This window comes from Meles meles, chromosome 6 (genome assembly GCF_922984935.1).
Source record: "Meles meles chromosome 6, mMelMel3.1 paternal haplotype, whole genome shotgun sequence".
Taxonomy (NCBI): Eukaryota; Metazoa; Chordata; class Mammalia; order Carnivora; family Mustelidae; genus Meles; species Meles meles.
Genome location: NC_060071.1, coordinates 73,439,132 through 73,466,334, shown reverse-complemented (window position 1 = coordinate 73,466,334; position 27,203 = coordinate 73,439,132). Strand labels below are relative to the sequence as shown.

The window sequence follows — 27,203 nt, the reverse complement described above, 5'->3', positions numbered from 1 at the left end:
CTGAGTCCTGGAATCGAGCCCCGCCTCAGGCTCCCTGCTCGGCGGGAAGCCTGCTTCTCCCTCTCCCACTCCCCCTGCTTCTGTTCCCTCTCTTACTGTGTCTCTCTCTGTCAAATAAATAAACTAAATCTTAAAAAAAAAAAAAAAAATCAGCTGATAACCTTACAGAGTTTTCCTTATATGTAACTGTTTTCTCTTGCTGCTTTTTTTTTTTTTTTTTAAAGATTTTGTTTATTTATTTGACAGAGATCACAAGTAGGCAGAGAGGCAGGCAGGTGGGGGGGAGGGGGGGAAGCAGGCTTCCCACTAAGCAGAGAGCCTGATGTGGGTCTTGATCCCAGGACCCTGGGATCATGACCGGAACCAAAGGCAAAGGCTATAATCCACTGAGCCACCCAGGCGCCCCTCTTGCTGCTTTTAAAATTCTCTCTTTCAGGATTATGGATTTTGAAATTGAGGTGACTGATTCTAAAAATAGGATAAAGATTGGGGCGCCTGGGTGTCTCAGTGGGTTAAGCCTCTGCCTTCAGCTCGGGTCATGATCTCAGGGTCCTGGGATCAAGCCCCACATCGGGCTCTCTGCTCAGCAGGGCGCCTGCCTCCCTCTCTCTCTCTCTGCCTGCCTCTGCCTATTTGTGATCTCTCTCTGTCAAATAAATAAATAAAATCTTTAAAAAAAAAATAAAATAAAAATAGGATAAAGATAGAACTAAGTGTATGTGTGGAGATGGTTTGGGTGAGATGTATATATAATTCAAGAAAGAGTGGTGCCGCGGTGGCTGAGAGAGAGCATACATGTGGGGGAATGGGGGACAGGAAGAGGGAGAAGCAAACTGCTTGCTAAAGCTGGACTTAGGGCTCTACCCCAGGACTCCGGGATCACAACCTGAGCCAAAGGGAGCTGCTTAACAACTGAGCCACCTGAGTGTCCCAATAAATAGGAGGGACACCTGAGTGGCTCAGTTGGTTAAGCGTCTGCCTTTGGCTCAGGTCATGATCCCAAGGTCTTGAGATCAAGTCCTGCATTGGGCTCCTTGCTTAGCTGGGAGTCGGCTTCTCCCTCTGCCTTCCACTCTCCCTGCTTGTGCTCTCTCTCTTTCTCTGTCAAATAAATAAAAATCTTAAAAAAAAAAAAAAAAGAAAGAAAGAAAAAGAGAAGGGGAAAGAGAATGAGGCTTAGGAAAGGGAAAATTTGCCAGAACCAGAACTCATATAACTCAGAATTACCCTCCCAAATGAAAAATGTACCTTATGCAAAAGGGAAAGATGTCTTGGTTCCATAGAAAACTTCTTAGTAGAAAGTTAAAGTCTTACTATAATGAAATCATTGGTCCTCAAGCTTCATAAACTCAAGATAGCATGAAAGAAAGCTTAGCTTTCCAGAGCTACCCTACGACCCAGCAATCGCACTACTAGGTATTTACCCTAAAGATACAAGTGCAGTGATCCAAAGGGGCTTGTGCACCTGAATGTTTATAGCAGCAATATCCACAATAGCCAAACTATGGAAAGAACCTAGATGTCCATTAACAGATGAATGGATAAAGAAGATGTGGTATATATGTACAATGGAATACTACGCAGCCATCAAAAGAAATGAAATCTTGCCATTTGCAACAATGTGCATGGAACTAGAGGGTATTATGCTGAGCAAAATAAGTCAATCAGAGAAAGAATTATATGATCTCCCTGATATATGAGGAATTTGAAAGGCAAAGTGGGGGGTTTGGGAGGTAGGGAAGGAAAAAATGAAAGAAGATGGGATCGGGAGGGAGACAAACCATAAGAGACTCTTAATCTCACAAAACAGACTGAGGGTTGCCTGGGGGAGGGAGGTAGGGAAAGGATGGGAGGGGAGAAGATATGTGCTGTGGTGAGTGCTGTGAAGTGTGTAAGCCTGATGATTCACAGACCTGTACCCCTGGGGCAAATAATACATTATATGTTAATAAAAAATGAAAAGGAAAAAGAAAACTTAGCTTTCCATTATATGTGGCTGTTGAGCTGATTAGAGGTACAGTGTTTTAAAAAGATGATTATAGTATTTTTATGTGATATAAATCTAGTACATTTCCTTTCCAAAAATTGCCTGTGCTTCTTCCTTTGACAGATTTATCTTTTTCTTTCTTTATTTTTTAAAAGTTTTTATTTATTTACATGAGAGAGTATAAGCAGAGGGAGCAGCAGAGGCAGAGGGAGAAAAAGGCTTCCCACTGGGCAGGGAGCCTGACCTGGGCTCAATCCCAGGACCCTGGGATCATGACCTGAGCTGAAGGCAGATGCATAACCAGCTGAGCCACCCAGGTGCCCTTATCTTTTCCTTTAGAGGAATCTACCTAGAGAACTGGTGTACTAAGTAAGAATATATAAATCTTTCATTATAACCTATATGAACTTACAAATTTTTCACTATAATAAAAATAGTTTTATTTTTTAAAGATTTTATTTATTTATTTGAGAGTGAGAATGAGAGAGAGCATGAGAGGGGAGAGGTCAGAGGGAAAAGCAGACTGCCTGCAGAGTGGGGAGCCCAATGTGGGTCTCGATTCCAGGACTCCAGGATCATGACCTGAGCCGAAGGCAGTTGCTTAACCAACTGAGCTACCCAGGCACCCCATAATAAAAATAATTTTAAATGTATCTGTTTGCAATGACAGATACTAAACGTTGGCACCTTTTTCCACTCAGATACTACTTTCATTGACACTTCTGTTTAATATTCTATCATCCAGCTCTGCAGTTGCTGGAATGTGCTAGTGTGACTGTCCCCAAACCCTCTCCATGCTCTCTGCCCAGGCAGCCTCCCTAGAGTCAGAGATGCTTAATATAGTGACCATCCCATTTAACAATTTTCTAGTAAGAAAGTGGTATGTTGGTAAATAAGCAGTCTGGCAAATGTACAGTTTGATAGAAATAAACTTTTTTTAACCTCAAGTTTATATTAAGTCCAGACCTGATGAGAAAGTCAAGGTGTATGCCATGGGAAGGAGAATTTAGTTGGTCAGAGTTGAAGGGACTGGAGGTGGAAGAGTATGTAGTAGGCTCCATGTAGCTGGGAGGAGACAATAAGATGACAGAACAGAGACTGCTCAACAAAGAACACTACTGACTCTTTCCTCTTCAACTTTTGTCTCGGCCTTTTATTAGCCTGTGTGACTTAGGAAGGGTTGAGAGAATTAAAAACAGTATTTTGCTATCTTAACTCAAGGTAGATAAAGCTATGTCTTGAACTTCTTTTGACTCCTTCATAATACACTGATAAGCACAGAACAGGCATCCAGTTAGCGCTGAGTTGATTGAAAGAATTTTGCGTTTACATGTAAGAAAAGCTAATTTTAGGAGTACTTTGCTCTCTGTAAGTTGGTAATAAGTGTGTAAAAAGAATCATCTGAAATTCGTTACATCAATATAAGTTTTCAAATTAGATCATATAAACATCTGCAGACATTATTTATATGATAAATATTCTCTATTTCAACAATTTCACTTCCAGCAAAAAGTGCTTTTTCAAAATTTAGTGCTTAATAACAGATCATCTCTGGAGGGTAGAATTATAGGGACCTTTTACTTTATAGATTTAAGTTATTTTCTGTTATGTGTGCTTTTTTTTTTTTTAACTATATTACTTTGTAGTCAGAAACAAATTTAAGTTGGTATTGGAGATAGATTTTAAAAATAACCATTCTTGGCAGAGATTTGCTGAAGTTCCTGTATGTGTTTATACAGGGAGAGCATGAAGGCAGTGACAAACACTGAAGACAGAGAAATGAGGAGAAAGAAGGAAGAATATTTAACTTTTAGTCCTCTAACAGTTGTAATATTTGTGGTCGTGTGCTGTGTTATGATGGTCTTACTTTATTTCTTCTACAGATGGCTGGGTAAGAAGTCGTACTTTATATTTGCTACTTTCAGCCTACAAGTTTTTCATTTATTTTGTTAGATTGAAGGTATTATACCCAGAAAGCTTAAACAAATGATTGAAAAGTAATGTTAACTCTCTAAACTGTCAGAAGTGCTAGATCCCCATCACTCTAGGATAAAAAAATATTAAAATATTCAGATTAAAAAATATATAAGAACACTTCTTCATGGATGACTTGAAAGAACTGCTGTGGCCCCTAAATTTCCATCTCTGCAGATAAAGCTGGAGAGCCCAGTATCTAAGCAGCAGACTAAGGACTTCTTGGTGACTGTATTTAGTTACACGAAATAGATTATTCAAATTACTAATTTATTGCCTCTGCTTACCCCTAAAGTGTGCTTTGTTCTTTTGTCAGGGTCCAAATCAAGACGTATTGCTCAAATTTTGTTTTACTTGTGTTAACAGTCAAGATCGTACTACATCTAAAGACACACAAGTACTTGCCTGTGGTCTAAATAATAACAGGTACTTTTCCTTTAAGAAGGTAGGGGTAGGAATTGTAAGGGCTTGCCCATCCCCTGAGCAATCGTGTTGGTGGTCTGAAAGAATGGAAATTTGCCATTTCTTGGGCAATGCACAGCACAAAGAGGAGGAGACCAGGGAAAAGGGAAGTGGCCTGGTAAGAACTAGCAAAAGTCCTTTGTGAAAACCACCACTGGCTCCAGTGCTTATTTGGAGAACATTAGCACAATTTTCTGGACTAGAAAACTGAGGTACTCGGGTTGGTTTCAGCTTATTGTCCAGTATTTCCTGTCCTGTGGCAGCATTAAAAACTAGACCTCTGACCTATATTTCTAATTAGAAAAAGAATTATTTGAATGTCACTCATATTTCAATGTCGTGCTGGGGAGTAGATGTTAGGATAGTTATTTATATTTACATTGTCATTGTGCAGCTGATTTTTCTAATTTAATACTTAGCCTTCACTCGTTTGTGTCTGACCCTAAGTCAATTAATTAGTGGTCTTCAATAGAAAAAAGAGATTTCCTCTACCCTACCCTAAAGCATGCTTTTATTTGTGGTGAGAAATTTCCTTAAACTTTCGGGTTTTTTTTTTTTTTTTTTTAAGATTTATTTTTTTGACAGATAGAGATTACAAGTAGGCAGAGAGGCAGGCAGAGAGAGAGAGAGGAGGAAGCAGGCTCCCAGCCAAGCAGAGAGCCCGATGGCGGGGCTCGATCCCAGGACCCTGGGATCATGACCTGAGCCGAATGCAGAGGCTTTAACCCGCTGAGCCACCCAGGCGCCCCAAACTTTCGGGTATTTAAAAAGTTGACCTTGCTTATCAATGTAATTTTTTTTTTTAAAGATTTTATTTATTTATTTGACAGAGAGAGATCACAAGTAGGCAGAGAGGCAAGCAGAGAGAGTGAGAGGGAAGCAGGCTCCCTGCCGAGCAGAGAGCCCGATGCGGGACTCGATCCCAGGACCCTGAGATCATGACCTGAGCCGAAGGCAGTGGCCTAAACCACTGAGCCACCCAGGCGCCCCGCTTATCAATGTAATTTTTTATGTAGGAGGCAGATCATTAAACCCTCTGGTTTTCCTAGGGCATGGGAGTTAATTATGACTCTTACAAAATCGATGTGGTATTGCAAAACATAATGTACCTCCAAATGGTTCCTAATGGCTAAAGTTGCTGCCATTTTTAATTTACGAAATATATCAAATTGGTAAGGTTGCCCTTACCATTTTATGTTAAGTCATGCTCAAGAAAGTAAAGATGGTTATATTAACCAGATGCTTTCTCATACCTAATCATTTTCCTAGTATACTATGACATTGAATGAAATAAAGCTCTGTTAGGGTCTTAAGAACATGCTTTCTACCTAAGTTTTAAAATTTGGGTTGGCAGCCTTTGGTGGATGACTCACCAAACATAACTTGGCAGTCTTTGACTGTCTTTGTTTTACTGCTTACATTACCATATGTAACTAGTAATAACAAATAATGACAAGAGACTAAAAAAGTAAATTCTAGGGAGGGTATGTGCTATGGTGAGCACTGTGAATTGTGTAAGACTGATGAATCACAGACCTGTACCCCTGAAACAAATATATATATTAATTTTAAAAAAAGTAATTCGTTCAGGTTCACCAATTAGAAAGTGGCTAACAGTTAAAAACGAGGATATCAGAAAATTTTTAAATGGTATCCGTGTTTCTGAAAAAGGAAGATTTCTGGAGACTCATGAATAAGATCTAAGTTGTCCACCTACAAAAAGAGCAAGAAGCCGGATGATTTTTCAGACTTTTCTGTGACATTTTAAAGATAAAATAAAAGCTGTATTGATTTTTAAAAAGAAGAAGAAAGAAATCCCTGATTTACTATCTCTAGATTACTCTCCCTTTCTCATCTACAGGACAGTTAAAATTTTCTGAAACTTAGTGGAATTTGAAAAATTCAGGTAAAATTCATATTGCCATTGTGAAATTTTGAGAAAGTTAAGAAAATGAATAGTTTATCTTATAGTATAATAATTTCTCTCCCTTAAGAATAAGATTAGATGTAATTTTAAATAATTTTCAAAAAAGTATAGCTAATTTAGAAAAAGATTTGTAAACATTAACTACCTTAGTTTCATATCATAACAGAGTGGTTTGTTTAAATGGATTTGGTTTTACCACAGGTCAAATAATTGGAGATAAATTTCACCATAGGAAATATAGATAACTTGTTTAAGGTAGATGTCAGTTCTCATCCCTAAGGTGCATTTTTTTTTTAAAGATTTTATTTGTTTATTTTTTTGACAGAGAACACAAGTAGGCAGAGAGGCAGGCAGAGAAAGAGGAAGGGGGCAGGCTCCCTGCTGAGCAGGGAGCCCAGTGGGGGCTTGATCCCAGGATCCTGGGATCATGACATGAACTGAAGGGAAAGGCTTTAACCCACTGAGCCACCCAGGCATCCCCCTAAGTGCATTTTTTAAAACATTTCTACTGTTTACTTAATTCGTCCATTCCTTACATTTAAGTTCTTAGAAGTGTCTATATCTCACTTCATAGACATCTTCAATAGACATGTTAGTTTGAATCCTTGAATGACAGAAAATGCAGAGCCAGCTTTAGCACTTAAGCAGTCCTACCAATGTGTAATGGAACCGAAACAACACATTAAATACTCGCATTTCTTTTTTTTTTTTTTTTTTTTTAATACTCGCATTTCAATAAAACTCAAGATCTAAATATTTTCAGCTTAGTAACCAATTCAGATAATATGGTCACTGCATTGAAAGTATCATGATGCAGTAAGAAAGCTAGATTACTATTGCGTGTATAAATATTTTCTAATCACATTTCCTTCTGTTCTCATATAATTTAGTGTCTTCTTTTTTTCTAGTGTATGTTATGATAGCAATCTTCTGCATAGCATCAGCAATGAGTCTGTACAACTGTCTAGCTGCACTCATTCGTAAGATACCATGTGGACGATGCACGTATGTATCTCTTACAAGGAATCCTGTAATGTTGGTATTCGTAATTTAAAACAATACAGGGAAAAGTAGGAGTGGTATTTTAATTCTCTGTAAGCCAGCATACATGTGGCTATTAAAATTTAAATTAACTAAAATTAAATAAATTTTAAAATTCAGTTCCTCACTCATGAGCTACATTTCAAATGCTAACTAACCACATGTAACTACTACTGGCTACTTTACTGGGCAGCACAGATACTGGACATTTTCATCATGGACAGTTCTGTTGAACTAATGAATATTTTTGATGTATCATTTGTTGTACTTAAATTTAGGGCTTTTAAATCGATATTTTAGTAGCTTTCTTGTGACTGGTTAACATTTGTCATTTCTCATGTTGAAGTGAACATTGTATTTCATCTGCAGAGTAGACTAACCTATTTCTGTCTATTTTTTTAGGATTATATTTCGCGGCAAAAGCATTGAAGTGCGACTTATTTTTCTCTCTGGACTATGCATAGCAGTAGCTGTTGTTTGGGCTGTATTTAGAAATGAAGATAGGTATGAGTACTCAGTGTATTTCCTTTTAGAGTAAGGATGCATGATTTTGTATCTTGCTTGGTAGTTATGCATTATGATTATTATGGATTTTTTTTTGTTGCTTTTATCCCAGAACACCGTAGTCTTAAAATAAGATAAATAAGACTCATAAGCAGATCTTGTGCTAATGGGTTCAGGGTCATATAGATAAGAAAATATGTACTATGGTTTAAATATCTAAGCCTATTTTGAAGTAGGCTTCAAAAATGTACTTATGATGCTATATCCACACAATGAAGTACAATGCGGCTATAAAGGATGAAGAAGATCTCTGTAAACTGATATGCAGTGATGTCCAGGATATATTTTTAAGTGAAAAAAGAATATATAGAGTATGCTACCTTTTCTGTAAGAGAGGAAAAATAATACACAAGTATCTGTCCATTTGCAGGAAGAATGACCAGAAAAAGATCTTAACTTTTTAATGGTTTATTAATAAAATTACTAAAGCCCAAAGCCACTTGTAGCCTAAAATTTGGAAGCAAGGATTTACAATTTAAGGTGGCTTCAGTTGATAATTATACGTATCAGTTCCTGGTAGGTTATGTTACATAGTTCTCATTTCCTTTAGATTCCAGCTATCTGGACATACGTTAACACCAATATCTTTTGTTATGAGCTGCCTTTCTAAAAGAAACATGTATATATTCAAAGATTAAAGATAAGATGTATATTCTGAGGTAGCCTTTCAGTTTTTCCTTAGTTATAGTAGTAGTCATTATTCTACTAGGACAGCAAATTAATACGGAGTATATGAGAGATTTTTTTGTCATTATAATTGCTGCTTAATCAAATAGTCAAATCATAACAACTGAATGATACTTTAATGATCTATTTCTTTTAAAAAGTCCCATCTAAGTATAACTACATAAACCAGTAGAGTATTCTTTTGATTTTAGATGGGCTTGGATTTTACAGGATATCTTGGGGATCGCTTTCTGTCTGAATTTAATTAAAACACTGAAGTTACCCAACTTCAAGGTAAAGTATCCTGCTTTGCAAGCTAAAATGATTTTTTCTTTTTCTTTTTCCTTTTTTTTTTTTTAAAGATTTTTATTTATTTATTTGACAGAGAGAGACATAGCAAGAGAGGGAACACAAGCAAGGGGAGTGGGAGAGGGAGAAGCAGGCGTCCTGCTGAGCAGGGACCCTGATGTGGGGCTCGATCCCAGAACCTGGGAACCATGAGCCAAAGGCAGACACTTAACCCCTGAGCTGCCCAGGCGCCCCAATAATTTTTTCTTTTTAAAACAACTTTATTCAAGTATAATTTACATGTGGCAAAATGCACCTATCTTAAGTGTACAGTTTATTGAAGCTGTACAAATGAATAACTTTGTAGCTACCATCCCAGTCAATTATAGATTTCTCATCTCTTTGAAAGCTCTGTCCTGTCCTTTTGCAGTCAGTGCTAATCATCAGCCGTAGCAAACTATTGGTTTGTTAGCTAAAATATTTTTAATTATTTCTATAGTATGCCAAATTCATAAAATCCTTATAGACAAAATAACAACAAAGAACATTTCTTTGATTTAGTGATTCTTTTTTTTTAAGAATGGGTTAAAGAAGATAAAATTTTTAATGTGATTTGTAGAATAAAACTACAAATAGTAGTAATTGTTAAATGCCTTAAACAGTGTTCAAATGAAATTTCCTTATGTTTATTTGTATTTGCAAAACCATATAATTTCTTCATTTACAGGGATGTTTGACCTTTAAATTTTTTCTTTTTTTTCAACAGTCATGTGTGATACTTCTAGGTCTTCTCCTCCTCTATGATGTGTTTTTTGTTTTCATAACACCATTCATCACAAAGGTATGATATTTTTGAAATCCGTGAGGAACACATTATAAGAAGAGAATCTTAAACCCGTTCTTAAATAACTGATTTTGCAGATGTTTACCATTGAGTATGTGCTAATTCTCTTTTGAAAATTGTCATTGAAGTTGGCCTTTTTTTTTTTCCTAATTATTTTTAGTACCGTATAATGTATTATTTGCCCCAGGAGTGTAGGTCTGTGATTCATCAGGCTTACACATTTCACAGCACTCACCATAGCCCATACCCTCCCCAGTGTCCATAACCCAACCTTCCTATCCCTACCTCCTCATCCCCCATGAAGTTGGGCTTCTAATAGATGATTTTTTTAAGCTTTTAATTCATTCTGCTAAATGAAAGATGTCTCCTGGCTGATGATGAGACTATAAATTTTCTTCCTATCCATTTTAAAGTAACTTTTCTTGTTATAAAACAATCGTTTGTAGACAATATGAACAACAAAAAGAAGGAAAGTGCATCATTGCTGCTTTCATTTCTGTACCCCTAGTTTGAGACTAAGAAAAAGCTCCACACTGGAAGTCAGATGGCACGAAGTGTAGCTCTGTAACTGCTACCCTGGCAAGTCACTCACACTTTGTGCTTCCGTTTCCTAATCCATTGTGTGAGGGAGTATTGCTAGCATTCCAGCCTCCCTCTGCTACTAGTAGAATTCTTCCGGTCGGAACTGACAGAACCCGATCTAACCTTTCTAGACCACAAAGGCCCTTCTATCCAACCTGTGTATAGAAACCAAGGTGGAGCTAGCCTCAGAAGAAACTAGACCCAGGGGCACATACTCTCCCTTTCCACTTCTGTCCATTTTGTTCTTTGTCCCCGACTGGCTTTTTCTATGAAGTTAGAGTAATAGCAGCTAACAGCTTCTTGTTCACCTGTCCCCCACCCCTGCCATTAGCTCTTCCATAAAATAGTGATGCTGTTCCCAAAGTAAGTGAGAGGTGTTGGGTGAGTGTGGTCGTCCTTCATTATTTGCCCAGCTTTTCTGCTTGTCCCTATTTCTAGCTTCTGAGTATTTTATTTTATTGCTCAGCTCTCCTGATTTCCCCATTTTATGTTGAGTCTTATTTTGACTCAGTATTTGCTGTTATAATCACTGCATTTTTCCCCATTAGTTCTTTATCTCTTCTTTAGCCCCTACCATGTGTGAAAGAAATCACTGTAAAACTGCACTTCTAATATTTGCTATAAGGGCATAAACATGTGGCACTAAGATGTGCCCCACTGGGGAGCTAAAATGCAAGTAGGAGTTAATGTAGTTAACTGTCCCATATTACAGCTAACCAGACCATTTCACTAGCATCTTTCTGTGCCTTAATGATGAGACATTTGAGTCACTGACTTTGTTGAGCAAAAGTAACCTTTTTAAAGCATAGAATTAATATTATAGACTTTAACAAAAAATGTCAGTTAATGAAAGCTTTCTATCTAAAGCCATCCCAGTTTGTATCAGTTTATTAAGTTCAAAAAAAAAAAAAATGTTTCTGTAAATCACTCCAGAGGGGTCCCATAATGAAAGTAAAACATTCTGTGTACAAAACCATTGTCTAAGTCAGCAGATAGTCATAGCATATGGCCCATATAGTACACGGGGGCTATAGGTATGAACTGTATCTAAACCCTTTAAAAATTTTTTCCCATCCAGTGTTTTTTTGTTTATTTGTTGTTTGGTTTTTAGTGGGAGAGAGGTCAGGAAAAGGACAAAGGGAGAGGGAGAGCAAGAATCTTAAGCAGGCTCCATGCCCAGCACAGTGTAGAGATCACAACCTGAGCCAAAATCAAGGCAAATAGTTAACTGACTAAGCTACCCACGCACCCCTCCGTTCAGTTTTAACACTAGTGTCACTTTGTTAATGTTAACTGTCTGCTACAAACTATTTACAATCCCTACACATAAAAAGTTGCAGAATTTTAAAGATACAGGATAATAATAAAGATGTCTTTGAGGCTCTTTGTTCTCTGCCTAGAGAATTTTTCATCTTTTTTTCCGTATTTGTTCCCAGTGACTGATCTGGTAGAAAAGATTAGAAGTGCTCTTTAGAGTTCACTAGTATAGATTTTCTTGAACACCTTCTTCTCAGTCTGTTTGGTTTTTGTTTGGTTTGGTTTTGTTTGGTTTGTTTTTTATTAAGGCTACAAACTTTACTTAGTAAGTAACTCAATATGTAATACCTGGTTGGGTTTTTTTTTAACTGAAAATTTTAAGGATTAAACATTGGACTTTTTTTTTTTTTTAAGATTTTATTTATTTATTTGACAGAGAGAGATCACAAGTAGGCAGAGAGAGTGAGAGGGAAGCAGGCTCCCTGCTGAGCAGAGAGCCCGATGCGGTACTCGATCCCAGGACCCTGAGATCATGACCTGAGCCGAAGGCAGCGGCTTAAACCACTGAGCCACCCAGGCACCCCAACATTGGACATTTTAAACGTGTCTTTCAACTGGTGTTAGCAGAGTTTTAATGAATAAGCAGAGGAGGTAGCCACAGGAGTACAAGTAGTAAAGGGCACCTGGGTGGTTCCATCAATTAAGCTTCCACCCCTTGATTTCTGGTTTGGGTCATAATCTCAGGGTCATGAGACTGAGCCCTGTGTCGGGCTTTGCACTGGACATGGAGCCTGCTTGGGAGTCTCTTTCCCTCTCTCTCTGCTCCCTGACCCATCTCCTGCTCTTTGTCTCTCTCTTTCTCTCTCTCTGTCTCTGTAAAAAAACAAAAACAAAAACAAAAAACCTGTCTTCATTTATTTTCCATCCACCCCTGTAAATTGGTATAGTAATTGCAAATAGTAGTTACTCAGATGTAGGAGAGGATGTCAGTGATGGCCTTCAGTTAAGTGTTTGAAATAATTAGAAAATGAACCACAATGAACTCTGTCTGGAAATTAAATCACATTATGGGAGTTTGCTGTAAGGAATTATATTTAATATTAGTCTATTTTCCTAAACTGCTGTGACTTAACCCTTCTGTAACCCAAACTGCAACATGAGGGAAAGATTTCTGTAACTGGAGATTATCTCCTCCTTTCTACTCAGCTCAGATCATCAGTGAAGTCCTCTTAAAAACACCAAAGTGATTGTTGCTATGCTTCCCACCCACATGGGAAATACTATAGTTACTTGATCAAATTCTCCTTAAATTCAGCATTTATTTATCTTCCCACTACCTGTTTGATGATATGTTCATCATAATATAAAGCAGAGATGGCATTCGTAGTCTTCATTTGCTACCTCCAAATGTTTCCCCTTCACAACAGACTTGGCTATCAGGAAAGAACTATGTTAAGGGGCTCCTCACACAGCCCACATAAAAAGACCTTGGACACAATGGATGAAATTCAGCTGAGGTTAATGTTTTGATTGGGACATAAAAAGCTGTCAGGGCTGAAACCGGATAGGAGACAGGGTAGAGAAGCTTCTCAGGTTCTTTAGAGCTGGGTCTTTTCAAGTTTGGCTTCATTCTTATGATGGTGAGTAGCTAGATCAAAGGTATCTTCATTTAAATAAAGTTACCAATATTTATTACAAATCTAAATACAAAAGATTTTAGTATTGTGTCTCTATTCATTGTTATTGCTAAAAATGACTAAGGACTCATAATACATGGCTAGCTATTAGTTCTCAGTATAGATTAGTGCCCAAAGCTTCAGTTGAATAATCTGCATTTGGTTTATCTGTTAGTTGGTGATCATTGTTGACCTGTAATAGAATGGACCAAAGTGCTTGGTGAATTTTGTTTTAGATGGCTCCAATTTTCATTAGACTTTTTAAGGAACATTGTCTACAGCCCATTTTTCACCAGTTTTCTGTAGGCCGTTAGCCAGGGGATCAAATCATTCTTAAATACTGATAGATTGTTCTCTTTAAATGATCGGGCGATTTCTTTCATCCTCCTCCTGAATTTTAGAATGGCGAGAGTATCATGGTTGAACTTGCAGCTGGACCTTTTGGAAACAATGAAAAGGTAGGAATGGCAATTAAATAGAAATGGCTGTCAGTGTATATATGTGTGTCCAGTTAATAATTTTGCCTTCCTGTGTAATCCATTGGTCATGTAGTGCATGTTAAGGTATTGTAAAACTTTATTTCTCACAAAATATAGCCCTTTTCTTAGTTATTCTAAATTATTAAACACCTATTGACTTGGGTTTCATCCTAGAATGATGGAAACTTGGTGGAAGCCACTGCTCAACCCTCAGCTCCCCATGAGAAAGTAAGGATTGTATTTCAGATATGTTCATTGGACTTTAAATCATACCCTCTGAGACAAGACTCTTCTTTGGGGGAAAAAAAATCCAGATTTAAAAAAAAAAAAAAAAAAAAATCTGTTTCAAGGCCAGAGTCCTATTTTTGGTAAAAAGGAAAAAAAAAAAAAAAAGGTTAGATGTGGGGATACTGGAATACTGGACTAATACTGTTAACCCTCATGTGTTTTGGGTTTCATTTTTCCAAAACTATATCTATTTCTTTCAAGCTTTCTGTGCATTCAGAGTATATATGTGTGTAGCTTAGGTTCTCTGATTTCAAGTTCTTCTAAAATGTCTATTTAAAAATGTTAAAACAATTACTCTCATATCAATCCTTCCCTTTCTAAGAGGTATGAGTAAAGATTCGTAAGAGGTTTATTAGTGCCTTTTTTTTTCCCCCATAATTACAGTTACCAGTAGTCATCAGGGTACCAAAGCTGGCCTATTTCTCAGTAATGAGCGTGTGCCTCATGCCAGTTTCAATACTGGGTTTTGGAGACATTATTGTACCAGGTAAGCAGTTGTTTGTAACAATTCAGTAAGAATATACTGATGGTTTTAAATTGCCAAATGTGGGGCGCCTGGGTGTCTCAGTCATTAAGCATCTGCCTTCGGCTCAGTTCATGATCCCAGGGTCCCAGGATCGAGCCTCGCATTGGGTTCCCTTGCATTGGGCAGGGAGTCTCCTTCTCCCTCTCCCACTCCCCCTGCTTGTGTTCCCTATCTCACTGTCTCTCTCTGTCAAATAAATAAATAAAATCTTTTAAAATAAATAAATAAATAAAAATTGCCAAATATTTAGTAGCTATTAAAAGTTACCTATTCTGTATTAAGTATTTGTGGCTAATGCTAGAGCTCGGATCAGTGACGAAAATAGAAAAAAAAAGCATTTCAAGGGGTAGAAGATAAAGCCCAAATCTCCCATGGCTCAAAAAATGTCTTAGAGGAAGTACCTAGGATAAGTTTGATCTACTTGCCGAAGAAAATATATAACAAAACTCTTTAAAAGTTGAATTTAAGGGGCGCCTGTGTGGCTCAGTGGGTTAAGGCCTCTGCCTTCGGCTCAGGTCATTCATGATCCCAGGGTCCTGGGATGGAGCCCTGCATCTGCCTCTCTGCTCAGCAGGGAGCCTGCTTCCCTTCCTCTCTCTCTGCCTGCCTCTCTGCCTACTTGTGATCTCTGTCAAATAAATAAATAAAATCTTTAAAAAAAAAAAGTTGAATTTAATAATACCAAATGTATTGCACTTTCTATGACTTCTATTTTAAAATAGTTACATGTTAGGAAAAGTGGTTTATGATTACCAGGCAAGGTCATGATCAAGAGAAGAAACATAATAGAATGCCAGCTTGTAGGAAATTATGATACAGAAAATACAGCATATAGCATATCTTCTCTGACAGTTGCATTATTCTCATTGGGCTACCTATAGGATAAACTTAATCCCAGCCCAGGAATAATATAGCCTAGAAGTATTTACTAGTCTTTCTTTTTTTTTTTTTTTTTTAAAAAGATTTTTTTTTTTTTTATTTATTTATTTGACAGAGAGAGAGATCACAAGTAGGCAGAGAGGCAGGCAGAGAGAGAGGAGGAAGCAGGCTCCCTGCGGAGCAGAGAACCCAATGCGGGGCTCGATCCAGGACCCTGAGATCATGACCTGAGCCGAAGGCAGCGGCTTAATCCACTGAGCCACCCAGGCGCCCCTACTAGTCTTTCTTAATCAGCCGAGAGTTTGTCCTTCTTCACTTTTCTTGCAGTCTCTCTGTACTAACTGCCTGTGAAGGTAAAAAGGTAAAAAGTATGGGCTCATCTGCAAAAGCCCTTTCATTTACATAGTAAAGCCAGGCAGAGAGAGAAAAGCCAACAGCTTTGCCTTGTGAGTTGGCATGGCAAAGTCCAGTGTAGCAACTCTCTTAGTTCATTGTCTAGGATAGATCACGGGTTAGGCCACAGAGCAAATCTTAGCAAATTTAAGATCGAAATTACATACCAAGTATATTTTCTGACCACAATGGTATGAAACTAGAAATCAATAACAGGAAGAACACTGGAAAATTCACAAATACATAGAAATTAAATAAAATAGTTTTGAACAACCAGTGCATCAAAGAAAAAATTAAAATAGAAATTTAAAAATATTTGACAAAAATGGAAAAAGAAACAATATCCAAACACAGGATGCAACAGAAGGAGTTCCAAGAGGGGCATTTATAGTGATAAGCACATCAAGAAAATAGAAAAGCAGAGAAGCACCCTAACTTTATATGTAAGGAACTGGAAAAGGAAGAACAAACTAAGCCCAAAGTTAGCAGAAAGAGGGAAATAGGATTCAGCAGAAATAGAGAACAGGAGAACAGTAGAAAAGATGAATAAAACCAAGTAGAAAAGATGAATAAAACCAAGAGTTGGTTATTTTATTTTATATATAGATTTTTAAAAATTTATTTGAGAGAGTAAGCAAGAGAGAGAACACGGGAGGAGAGGGGGGAAAGAGCAGAGAGAGGGAGAAGCAGACGCCCTGCTGAGCAGGGACCTAACTTGGGGCTTGATCCCAAGACTCTGAGTTGAAGGGAGATGCTTAACCTACTGAGTCACCCAGGTGTCCCAGAGTTGTTTTTTAAAAAGATAAACAAGGGGCACCTGGTTGGCTCAGTCATCAGGCGTCTACCTTTGGCTCAGGTCAGATCTCAGGGTCCTGGGATCTAGCCCTGCATCGGGCTCCCTGCTTAATGGGAGGCCTGCTTCTCCCTCTCCTACTTCCCCTGCCTGTGTTTTCTCTCTCTTGCTGTGTCTCTCTCTGTCAAATAAATAAAATCTTTAAAAAATAATAAATAGGGATGCCTATTGGGTGGCTCAGTTGGTTAAGCGTCTGCTTTGACTCAGGTCATGATCCCAGAGTCCTGGGATCGAGTCCCGAATGGGGCTCCTTGCTCAGCGAGAGCCTGCCTCTCTTTCTGCCCCTCCCCTTGCTCATGCTCATGTGCGCTTTCGTGCTCTCTCTCTTTCACAAGTAAATTAATAGATAAAATCTTTAAATAAATAAATAAAGACATAAAAATGACAAACCTTCAACTAGACTAACCAAGAAAAAAAAAGAGAGCCCAAATTGATCAAATCATAAATGAAAGAGGAGATAAAACCACAGAAAAATAAAAAATTTTCTCCATGTCATGGAATATTAAGCAGCTAAAAAAATCATGCTTTTAAACACTGTTTAATGGTTTGGGAAAATGTTTAGAAATGGCATTAAGTTAAAAAAAATTATATAAAATTTTGTCCAGAATTTGAGGTACCTTAATGTTCTCACGGTGTGAAAATGAGTGTTATATACAAGGCAGCATGTACTGTTGCCATAGTTAATAGTTGAATTTGCATCGCTGTTACTGTTTTAAGAAAATGTGTTTGGTGGGTTTGTTGTTTTTTTTTTTTTTTTAGGCCTGTTGGTTGCATATTGTAGAAGATTTGATGTTCAGACTGGTTCTTCTTCTATATACTATGTTTCCTCCACAATCGGTAAATTTTTGTTTTGTCTTCCTATTATGTTGAATTGTACTGTCTGTAGGAAAAGGTCGATGTCTAAAAGTATGGAGTCCTGGACTCTGATTCTTCAGTGTTAATAAGTTTTCCCATCAAAATGGAATAGTACTTTATTACCTATATCATAAGGTTTTGAGGTTTAAAAAATTATATGTGAAAGAAAATAATTAGATTTTCTATCTTAAATGCTTATTAGAGCATCTGGCACATGACTAGTCAATAAATTATATAATATTAGGTTTTCTCAAAATACTATATGAATGACAGTGTATTTATATCAATGAATTTATCACACAATAACATCTCGCCTGGGACAGCAGAAATAATTGTCATTTATCCCTCTATTTCTCTTATTGAGAATAGGAAGCAAGCCAAAAAATACTTCTAAACATATCAAACAGATATCTCAAAGTCCATACACCAGAGTTCTTTACTCTTAGGTAAGTGGCCTGCTTCAGAGCCATTTAGATACTGTTCTGGCAAAGTTTTCAATTCCACAGTGGAGTAAAATGCAGTAAATTAAAAGTGTATGCTAGTAGGAAAGAAGGTTATTGCTAGGTATAGGAACCTGACAGCAAGAAAGAACAGCTAAGTGAGTGAAAAGCTGATAAAAAGAAAAAAAAAACTATAAGGAAATAAGAAAAGCAGTTCAAGGCTACTGAGAATGGTATTATCAGAGGGCATGGATGTATTAAAGTCCAGCACCAGTCAGTGTGATAGAATACAAGAACACTCAATGCAAAGGCAGGTAAGAGGGCTCTGTCCATTGCACTGTATAACTTCGGCAGTTCACTTAACTTCCCTGGTCCTCCATTGCCTTTCCCGTCCTTAAAACCAGGAGGTAAACTGAACTGTCTATAAAGGCTCTGTTGGCTCCAGTATTCTGAGATCCTGTGTTCATGGTGAGATGCTGAGTCATTAAGGAGAGATCCTTGTTGAAGAAGTCCAGGAAGTATATAATCAGAATGAAGATTTTCCAAAGCAAATTTTAGTACCTATAGGTACAAATTTTAGTTATCTAAAATGTGCAAAAAACAACTCAGCATCCTTAATGGTGACAGTTAATGGAGATTTCTTGAATTATTGTCTTTGTCGACAATTAACGATTAGGATAATTATAATGAAACACTAACCAGTTTCCAAACTTTGAAAAGCAATGAGGTATGTCTCTGCTAATGGCTGTCTAGGAAAATAACAAAATGAGGGAAAAAGTCATAGGGCAAAAATTGTTCTCAGAAATATTTGAAACCACCACTTCAGTAAAGGAGTCAGAATCCACTTTGGTAGCTGTAGGTCTAAAGTCAACTGCCGCCCCTCTGCTCCCATTCTCTTGAAGCTGACTTGTTTGTGCCTCATTCTTGTGCCATTGGGAAGTGGCAAGTGGTCGTTGGAAAGCAGCAGGTAATATGTAGAAATGACTGATAATTGGTGTTCTTCTTACAGCCTATGCTGTTGGCATGATACTCACATTTGTTGTTCTGGTGGTGATGAAGAAGGGGCAGCCTGCGCTCCTCTATTTAGTTCCTTGCACACTTGTTACTGCCTCAGTTGTTGCCTGGAGACGTAAGGAAATGAAAAAGTTCTGGAAAGGTAGCAGCTATCAGGTATGTGCTTCTATCTCAGTTACCAAGCTATGACATAATTCACTGACTAACTTCAGCTGGGACCCTCCTGTATATATCACAGCTTTTATGTGCCCCAGAGTTTCCTTGGATCTGTCAGGGCGTCCCAGGTTTTTTCCACCATTACCACCTCACTGTCTACCAGCCGCTCAGCAGTTCTCATCCCTACGGTGGTCTGATGCCAAAACCCTGGTGACTCAAGCCAAAGCTACCAAGAAACAGTGGGAGGGCATCAGGGAAAACCAGAATAGCATTTCAGCATGAGTTTTCAAATCCACACACAAATAGATTTCACGGAAAATAATAACTGTATCAAGTCTGAGGGACTGACCTTAGCTCTTTATAGTAAGAGTCCTGAGGTTTTGCAGATAAAAAGCATGTACTCTCGGGGCACCTGGGTGGCTCAGTGGGTTGAGGCCTCTGCCTTCGGCTCGGGTCGTGCTCCCGGGATCCTGAGATCAAGCCCCGTGTCAGGCTATCTGCTCGGCACGGAGCCTGCTTCCCCTCTCCTGTCTCTCTGCCTACTTCTGATCTCTCTGTCAAATAAATAAATAAAATCTTAAAAAAAAAAAAAAAGCATGCACTCTCTACAGCACCTAAATGGGTCTACCTAAATTAAATAGGGTACCCGTTTCAGATTTAAATGGATCAAGACTGACTTCCCTGGAACAGAGAAAATCGTGATAGCAGAATCTGTGGTGTTTGAGTTTTTTCTTCATTGAAGTTAAAACCCCTTCTTTTCCTGAATGTTCTTGATGTTCCAGTTAAATTTGTTTCCATTGAAATTAAAGAGTGTTGGGAAACTCCAGCCTGTTAAAGGTCAGGGCAGTGGCATCGATCCCTTCGTGAGGCAGTTAGCTCTGCTTTGCCCTGTTACAACAAACTACCATCCTCCATCTGCCCTCGTACATGCGTGTTAGTGGTCACATGAACAAAAGCAGGAGTACTTTGGGTGGATGCCTGCAATTCTGTTAGTAGATAAGCAGTTCAAAGTTCACATCCATCTTGTGGTTGGTCTGTAGCATCACCTTTATTTAACAAGAGATGATTAACATACAAAGTTAGACTCCTATGTTTGGAAGAAGCACTGTCTAGAATTCTTTTGGGTAAATCTTGTAATTCCTTTGAAATTTGGTTAAAATAATAATACCTGCTCTGTCTACCTCACAGTGTCATTGTCTCAACTTACATTTGTGCACAAAGAATTATGGCCACAAGGCTCTTAACTAAACGAGTAAGATAGCTCATAACTTTTACATGAAAAGGACACCCACATAGAGTTTTTTATTTATTTTAGACTTTTAAAAATTAAAGTGTGTTCTACAACACACCTTTGAAAGTCACATCCCAAAAAGTACTCTTCACTATCATTTTCTTAAAATAGTGTTATATTTCTTCATTTAGCAAATGTTAGTTGAGCAGTTCTGTGAGCCAGGTGCTATTTTAGGTGCTGTTGATAAAAGATGTTGATAAAAGGCTTACTCTCACGGCCTCTTGAAAGTTAGAGGTGAGTGGAGGATGCAGATAGTCACTGACAAAGTGTGATAAATGTATTTATTAGTTATGGTAGGGTGCCATGAAAGCTAGCAATGGGACACCCAGTGCTTGTCATTTTGTGACAGTCAAAGGTGATTTAGGGAAGACTGCTTTTTTTTTTTTTTTTTTAAAGATTTTTTATTTATTTGAGGGGCGCCTGGGTGGCTCAGTGGGTTAAGAATCTGCCTTCGGCTCAGGTCACAATCTCGGGGTCCTGGGATCAAGTCCCGCATCAGGCTCTCTGCTTTGTGGAGAGGCTGCTTTCCCCTGCCTCTCTGCCTACTTGTGATCTCTCTCTCTCTCTCTCTGTCAAATAAATAAATAAAATCTTTACCAAAAAAAAGCCAAAAACTTAAAAAAAAAAAAGATTTTTATTTATTTGAGAGAGAAATGAATGGGAAGAGGGGCAGAGGTAGAAGCAGAAGGAGACTTCCTACTGAGCCAGAACTGTGACCTGACACTTAACAGACACTTAACTAACTGAGCCACCCAGGCATCCCTTAGGCAAGGCTTCGTAAAGAATGTTAAATTTATGTTGAAACTTTAAGACTGAGCCATGTGTTCCATATGGAGGGAACCATGTCTTGAAATGCTCAGAGGGAAGAGATTATGGCAAATCTAAGAACTAAATGAAGTTTAAGATGACTGTAATGTTGGGGCGCCTGGGTGGCTCAGCGGGTTAAAGCCTCTGCCTTTAGCTCAGGTCATGATCCCAGGGTCCTGGGATCGAGCCCCGCATCGGGCTCTCTGCTTAGCGGGGAGCCTGCTTCCTCCTCTCTCTCTCTCTGCCTACTTATAATCTCTATCTGTCAAATAAATAAATCTTTAAAAAAAAAAAAAAAAAAAGGATGACTGTAATGTTGAGGAACAGCAGGAAATGAAAACTAGAGAAGAATAAAGCAATTGATGGTAAGAAAATTCATTTTAAATTACCTGAAAAGTTAAGACAAGGGTTAGTTATACACTTCTCACTTTTATAGTATGGTCTCATAATTTTATTAGGTAAAGACGTTCAAAATATAAAATAACACCTAGTAATAAAAAGTGTGCAGTCTGGTACCAGACTGCCTAAGTTTAAGTCTTGTTTTGTTAATTATTAGCCACATAACTTTAGGCAAGTTACTAGCTTCTTGGTGCCTCAGTTTCCTTTAATGTAAAAAGGAATAATCATCATCCTACTTCAGAGGGTTGTTGTAAAATATGCAAATTGCTTAGAATAGTGCGTGGCGCATCATAAACACTGCATTTGCTATTATTTTTTATAGGAATCAGGGTTTTTTGTTTTGGTTTGTTGGCTTGGTTGTTATTTTTCAGTTCATTAACTAGGTTTCCATTTTCCCAGTATGAATATTAAAACTTCAGGTCTTTGTTAAATCTGATTCTTTTAACTTATTTGCAGAAAGATTTGATAGCCATCACAAGCCTCAGGGGGAAAAATCTGTTCAATGCAGCCATTTTCCCACTGTACACTAGATTTTTTAAAACATGAAGAACAGACACATGCTGAAATTTAAGGCAAGTTAGTTGCAGAATATTATAAACTACTGCCAGGAGAGGTTTTTTTTTTTTTTTTAGAAAATTAGCATTTTCGGAAGTCAGAATGTAATGCCTTCACAAAATTATTCCCCTGTTACTTTGAAAAAGGAAATCTCATTGCCTCTGTCCAGTCTGTAAAGTCAAAAAATCAATTTAGCTTTAATGTTGCCATTTCTGGGAGATAGTATCTTTTAGGCTTTGAAATCCGTTCTGGCAAGTCACTTGGTCTATTAAGACTCTGTCTCCTCTGGCGCCTGGGTGGCTCAGTGGGTTAAGTCTCTGCTTTCGGCTCAGGTCATGATTGGGATCGAGTCCCGCATCAGGCTCTCTGCTCGGCAGGGAGCCTGCTTCCTCCTCTCTCTCTCTCTATTTCTGCCTACTTCTGATCTCTCTCTGTCAAATAAATAAGTAAAATCTTTAAAAAAAAAAAAAAAAGACTTTGTCTCCTCATCCATAAAATGAGGTTGGATCTATAGGCAGTTAGGAGAATCTGTAAATTCATAGTGGTGGGTTACCATAGGGCTTTGTAGGGCAGGGGGATGAGATCAGGTAAGTCTAGGCTGAGGCTTTGAAAGTATAACTTGGAACCTCAACAAGTGTGGTAAAGGAGAGGGAGACTAGGTATCAACCCATTGTAAGGACAGCCTGAAGATCAGCCCTGGAGTCTGGCCTCAGGCCGTTCTCATTCATCTCATCTCTCAGGGTAACATGTCATAACCTTTTCCCTCCTCTCCCCTGCCTCCATTATGTTCATAGTATTGCCAGACTATTTCCAAAATATGCCTTATATTATTCCCAACTCAGAATCTTCCTTCTCCAAGCAGATATCCAAGAGTTCTTCAGTTGAAATTAGGTTCACCTTTCCCCATATTTTTTATGGACTTTGTACTTTTAATACTTACTAACATCTGCCTTGTAGTGTAGACATATATGCGTGCCTCCCTCAGTAAGTTATTATCTTCTAGGTATTAGGAACCTACAGTGCTGATAACAGTGTTTTATGTACTATAAATTCTCAGTTTGGGGCGCCTGGGTGGCTCAGTGGGTTAAGCCGCTGCCTTCGGCTCAGGTCATGATCTTAGGGTCCTGGGATCGAGTACCGCATCGGGCTCTCTGCTCAGCAGGGAGCCTGCTTCCCTCTCCCTTTCTCTGCCTACCTCTCTGTCTACTTCTGATCTCTCTCTGTCAAATGAATAAATAAAATCTTTAAAAAAAAAAAATTCTCAGTTAATGTTATGGAAATGTTTCATGCAAAGCAACTTTAATGTTCAGTCCTTAATCCACTGACCTTTAGTCACTTTTGTGTGTATGTGTATAAGCTTGTGTTTTAGCAGCCCTCGTAGAATTACCAAAATTATTATAAGGTTTGTAAAAGTGAGACCCTTTTAAAGCATTAAACCAGACTTGTGTTTTTACAGTCTTTACATATAATCATTTTTTTTGCAAATGCCAAAAGTTTTTGCTACTATTTGATAAATATAAAACAGATAATACAAAATAAAACCAGAATCTAAGGTGATGGCACACTTGTTTGTGCTGCTAATCATTTGGTTCATTCCAATGCCTGGTATTGGAGTGAATGCAAGACTAGTGGTAGTAAAAAGCAGGCCTTTGCACTAGACACTTTTTAAATGTCATGGTTTAGCCTGATAGCCTTTTTATGCTTTTTTCAAAGGGGAAATTATACCTCATTTGTTGCTGAAACACAGAGACTTTGTGAAAGAACTTTAGTATTTTATTTAGTCTTTTGGCCCTTTCCATGAATTTTTCTGATCAAAAGAAGTAATATTTCTATAGGATTTCACTGAAATAGTACTGATTTGGAAATCCTAGTTGTATATTCTATAACTTAAAGCTACTAACACTATTACTTGCTATGAACTTTTTTCTTGACTGCTTCAAGAGCTGTGATACTCAGTTCCATATGATTCTACCCGAAGTCTTAAGTTCTGATTACTGTAGAATAAATAAAGATGTTTCTTCTCTAGAGAGAAAAATCAAGCAGTAGCCTAATTATGTTGGCATAAAGAACAACTAGGAGACATCATCATTTTAGGGGATTTTTTTGTTTGTTTCTAATACTAAATCAGAGGAGTTGGATTTATGTAACAACCTCCAGTGGGCTATTTTACTCTGGGTAGGAAGTAAGTGTTCAGTTTGTTGATATCCAGTAAACAGTGGGTTTGTCTCTGTTAAATGTCACTAGTGCTTCTAATTATTTTTAGAAGTCACAAGCTGTAACTGACAAGTCAGAATACAGAGATACTTAGAGAACAACGCTGCTTTAATATCAACAACTCTCCCGTTACTCCCCTTTAATGAGAGTTTTAATAGAGTGTTTCTGGAGATTGGTCCAATTATAAATAAGCAGAACTATCAGAAAATGCCAGGCAGGCCAACCCAGTATCAGAGGACATCTTTCCAAACTGAGCTTGCTTATTTACAAATGTTACAAAAAACTATACCAATTTTGCCAGTCAATTTTATTATCTATATTAATTTTGTTATGTTTTTAAAAATCTCGTCCCAGGTTGCACTTCATGTTTCTATATGGCTTTTGTTGAAAAGTTAGTAAAGAAAAGTAAATACAGAGTATAGATCTTCTTAATAAGTTGATTTTGAAAGTTTTTTTTTTTTTTTAACAACTACATTTACATATATGGTTAGGGATTAGATTATAGTGTAGGGTATATCAGTAGGGTACAGGTGCCAGGGCAAGAGGCTTTCCCCACCATCCATTCTGCTGAGGCTGCCTTCGTTCTTTTTCCCCACAGCTCCAACCTCTCACACCCAGAATTTCTAAACTGCTAGGAAAAAAGGGACCTAAATATATCTTACTTGCTTCTCCTTGCTCTCCCTCATTTAAATGGTGACTATAATCAACTCTGCAACAACATTCATATGTGGGAAAGTGTTTGATATATGTGTTACCTGTCTCAGCTGGGCTTTTGTCTCCTACTCTCCCCCCTGCAAAGTGATACAAACGTGTAACTATCTTAATCTTGGGGATATGTTTGGCAAATACAGGACCTCAGAATTGATTTTTTGGGGACTTGAGATGACTCATAGAGTCCTGGCAGGATTGGGCTTTATAAACTGTCTCCGTTTCTTAAGACAGTTGTCAGCTAAAAGCCTCAGCTCTTGTGGTATTCTTGTCTGGCAAGGTCAGAGACCCCATTTGGGTATGATCCCACTGTTTGCTTCCTTTTCCAAAAAACACTAAAGCTTTTAGAATCACTTTACAGAAATAGGAACATTTATCTTGCTGGTCTTCTAATTCTTGATAAAGAAGGGAAAATGTGCATCACAGTACTGAAAATCACTCATCTAAAAATCTTTGACAATCTTCACAAAGACATTAGGTAGGTACTTTTTTCTATTTCTAAGTAATTTTATGTGAGGAACACAATGAAAACATGTAAGCAGTTTCTTCTTCCTTCTGCCTTCATCCCGCATGTAAAAAAATTTATACAGGACTATGGATGAGCAGAGCTGAAGTGACTGAAAAAAGTTGTTTAACTGGTATTTCCTTTAGCGTAGTCTATAGCAAATGTATTCTTGATTTTATTTTCAGAGAATCATTTGACCTTAAGTTCCTTCCATTTATTTGATTTTGGTAAAAACAGTATTTCCAAAATTTCATGTATCATTCTGAAATGATTTTACAGTCAGTTCAAGGTGTCAACCAGGTTACACTGTCCCCAAACTAGCAGGTGTTCTCACAATGACTTGTGGGGTCATTTTTAGTTTTTTCACCTTTAACAGTGAACATTGAACACGGCCTAGAATGAGCATCGGGAGTATCTTCCTTCGGTGGTAGAGTTTCCTCTGCCATGAAAGGCAGTTCATATTCGGAAATAGAAATAGTGGAAGATTCAGAGAAAGCATTTATCAGATTGACCCTGAGTCAAAAGATTAAGCTTTTCATGTTACCCTGACCATATCCTTAGGAACGTGGATATTAAACCAGTGCATTGCTCTAAAGGGAATGCCCAGTTCCATGGAGTGCTCCCTTGTCTCTTTAAGGTTTATTTACTTACTTATTTGAGAGAGAGCCAGCATGAGTGGGAGGAGCTGCAGAGGGAGAAGCAGACTCCCCACAGAGCAGGAAGTCAGATGTGGGGCTCCATCCCAGGACGACAGGATCATGACCTGAGCCACAGGCAGACACCTAACCCACTCAACCACCCAGGCGTCCCCTCCCTGTCTTTTCTAAAAAGTGGGAATCCTTTGGCCAAATTAGTAAATATTGAGGGCAAGTTGAAATTTTGCATTTCCTGACATTTTTTATTTATGCCTAGGTGATGGACCATCTGGACTATGCAACAAATGAAGAAAACCCTGTGACTGCTGGGGAACAGATTGTTCAACAATAATATTATGTAGACCTGCAATAATGTGTCAGTTGATTTTCTACGAATAGAGTTTGACTTTTTAAATTGACTTTTGAATTGACAATCTTAATGAATCTTCAATGATATGCTTGCAAATATATATTTTTAAGAGCTGGTACTGACAATTACATCAAATAATTGAAACACATTTGTTTTTAACTATGTTAAAGTTGTGCCTTCACATTAAATAAAAGCATATGGTCTGTGTAATTTTGAAGATCTGTTAAATACAGTATATTTTTCTAAAGAACTATCTTGACCCACCCCATACTTTCTTACTGAAATGTTTCTTTCAACTCCTAGTAATAGATAAAAGTATTTCTGTCAGATTGAGTTTCTGAACAGATTTTTCTGTCAAGAATTATGCAAATTTTATGCTCTGTAGAAATAACTGCTTAAGACCATGTTAGAAAGCAGTTCAGTGATGAAATTTTGGACCTTTTCACTGCAGAGGTTAGAAAAATATAATTGGGGAATATATATAAATGGATATTTTTGTAGCATAAGTTTTTTTTAAGTCCCCGTCTTTTTTAAACTTGAAAATCTAAATTACTTTAGTCTGCCTGTG

General features: G+C 37.8%; 1 protein-coding gene across 2 annotated transcripts in view; it reads left to right on the top strand.

Moving 5' to 3' along the window:
- SPPL2A (signal peptide peptidase like 2A) overlaps positions 1–26,845 on the top strand; it is a 51,802-nt gene extending 24,957 nt beyond the window's left edge. Inside the window, exons 6-16 of one of the 2 annotated variants that reach the window (XM_046008431.1) lie at positions 3,727–3,878; positions 7,259–7,355; positions 7,794–7,895; positions 8,834–8,915; positions 9,676–9,750; positions 13,670–13,726; positions 13,922–13,975; positions 14,420–14,522; positions 17,446–17,523; positions 18,991–19,151; positions 26,543–26,845. In XM_046008431.1, the coding sequence (XP_045864387.1) occupies positions 3,727–3,878; positions 7,259–7,355; positions 7,794–7,895; positions 8,834–8,915; positions 9,676–9,750; positions 13,670–13,726; positions 13,922–13,975; positions 14,420–14,522; positions 17,446–17,523; positions 18,991–19,151; positions 26,543–26,617 (1,036 nt within the window). In that variant the 3' untranslated portion in view covers positions 26,618–26,845. The remainder of the gene's footprint in view (positions 1–3,726; positions 3,879–7,258; positions 7,356–7,793; positions 7,896–8,833; positions 8,916–9,675; positions 9,751–13,669; positions 13,727–13,921; positions 13,976–14,419; positions 14,523–17,445; positions 17,524–18,990; positions 19,152–26,542) is intronic. The other variant, XM_046008432.1, reaches the window with a different exon arrangement.
- Positions 26,846–27,203: the final 358 nt, after the last annotated feature.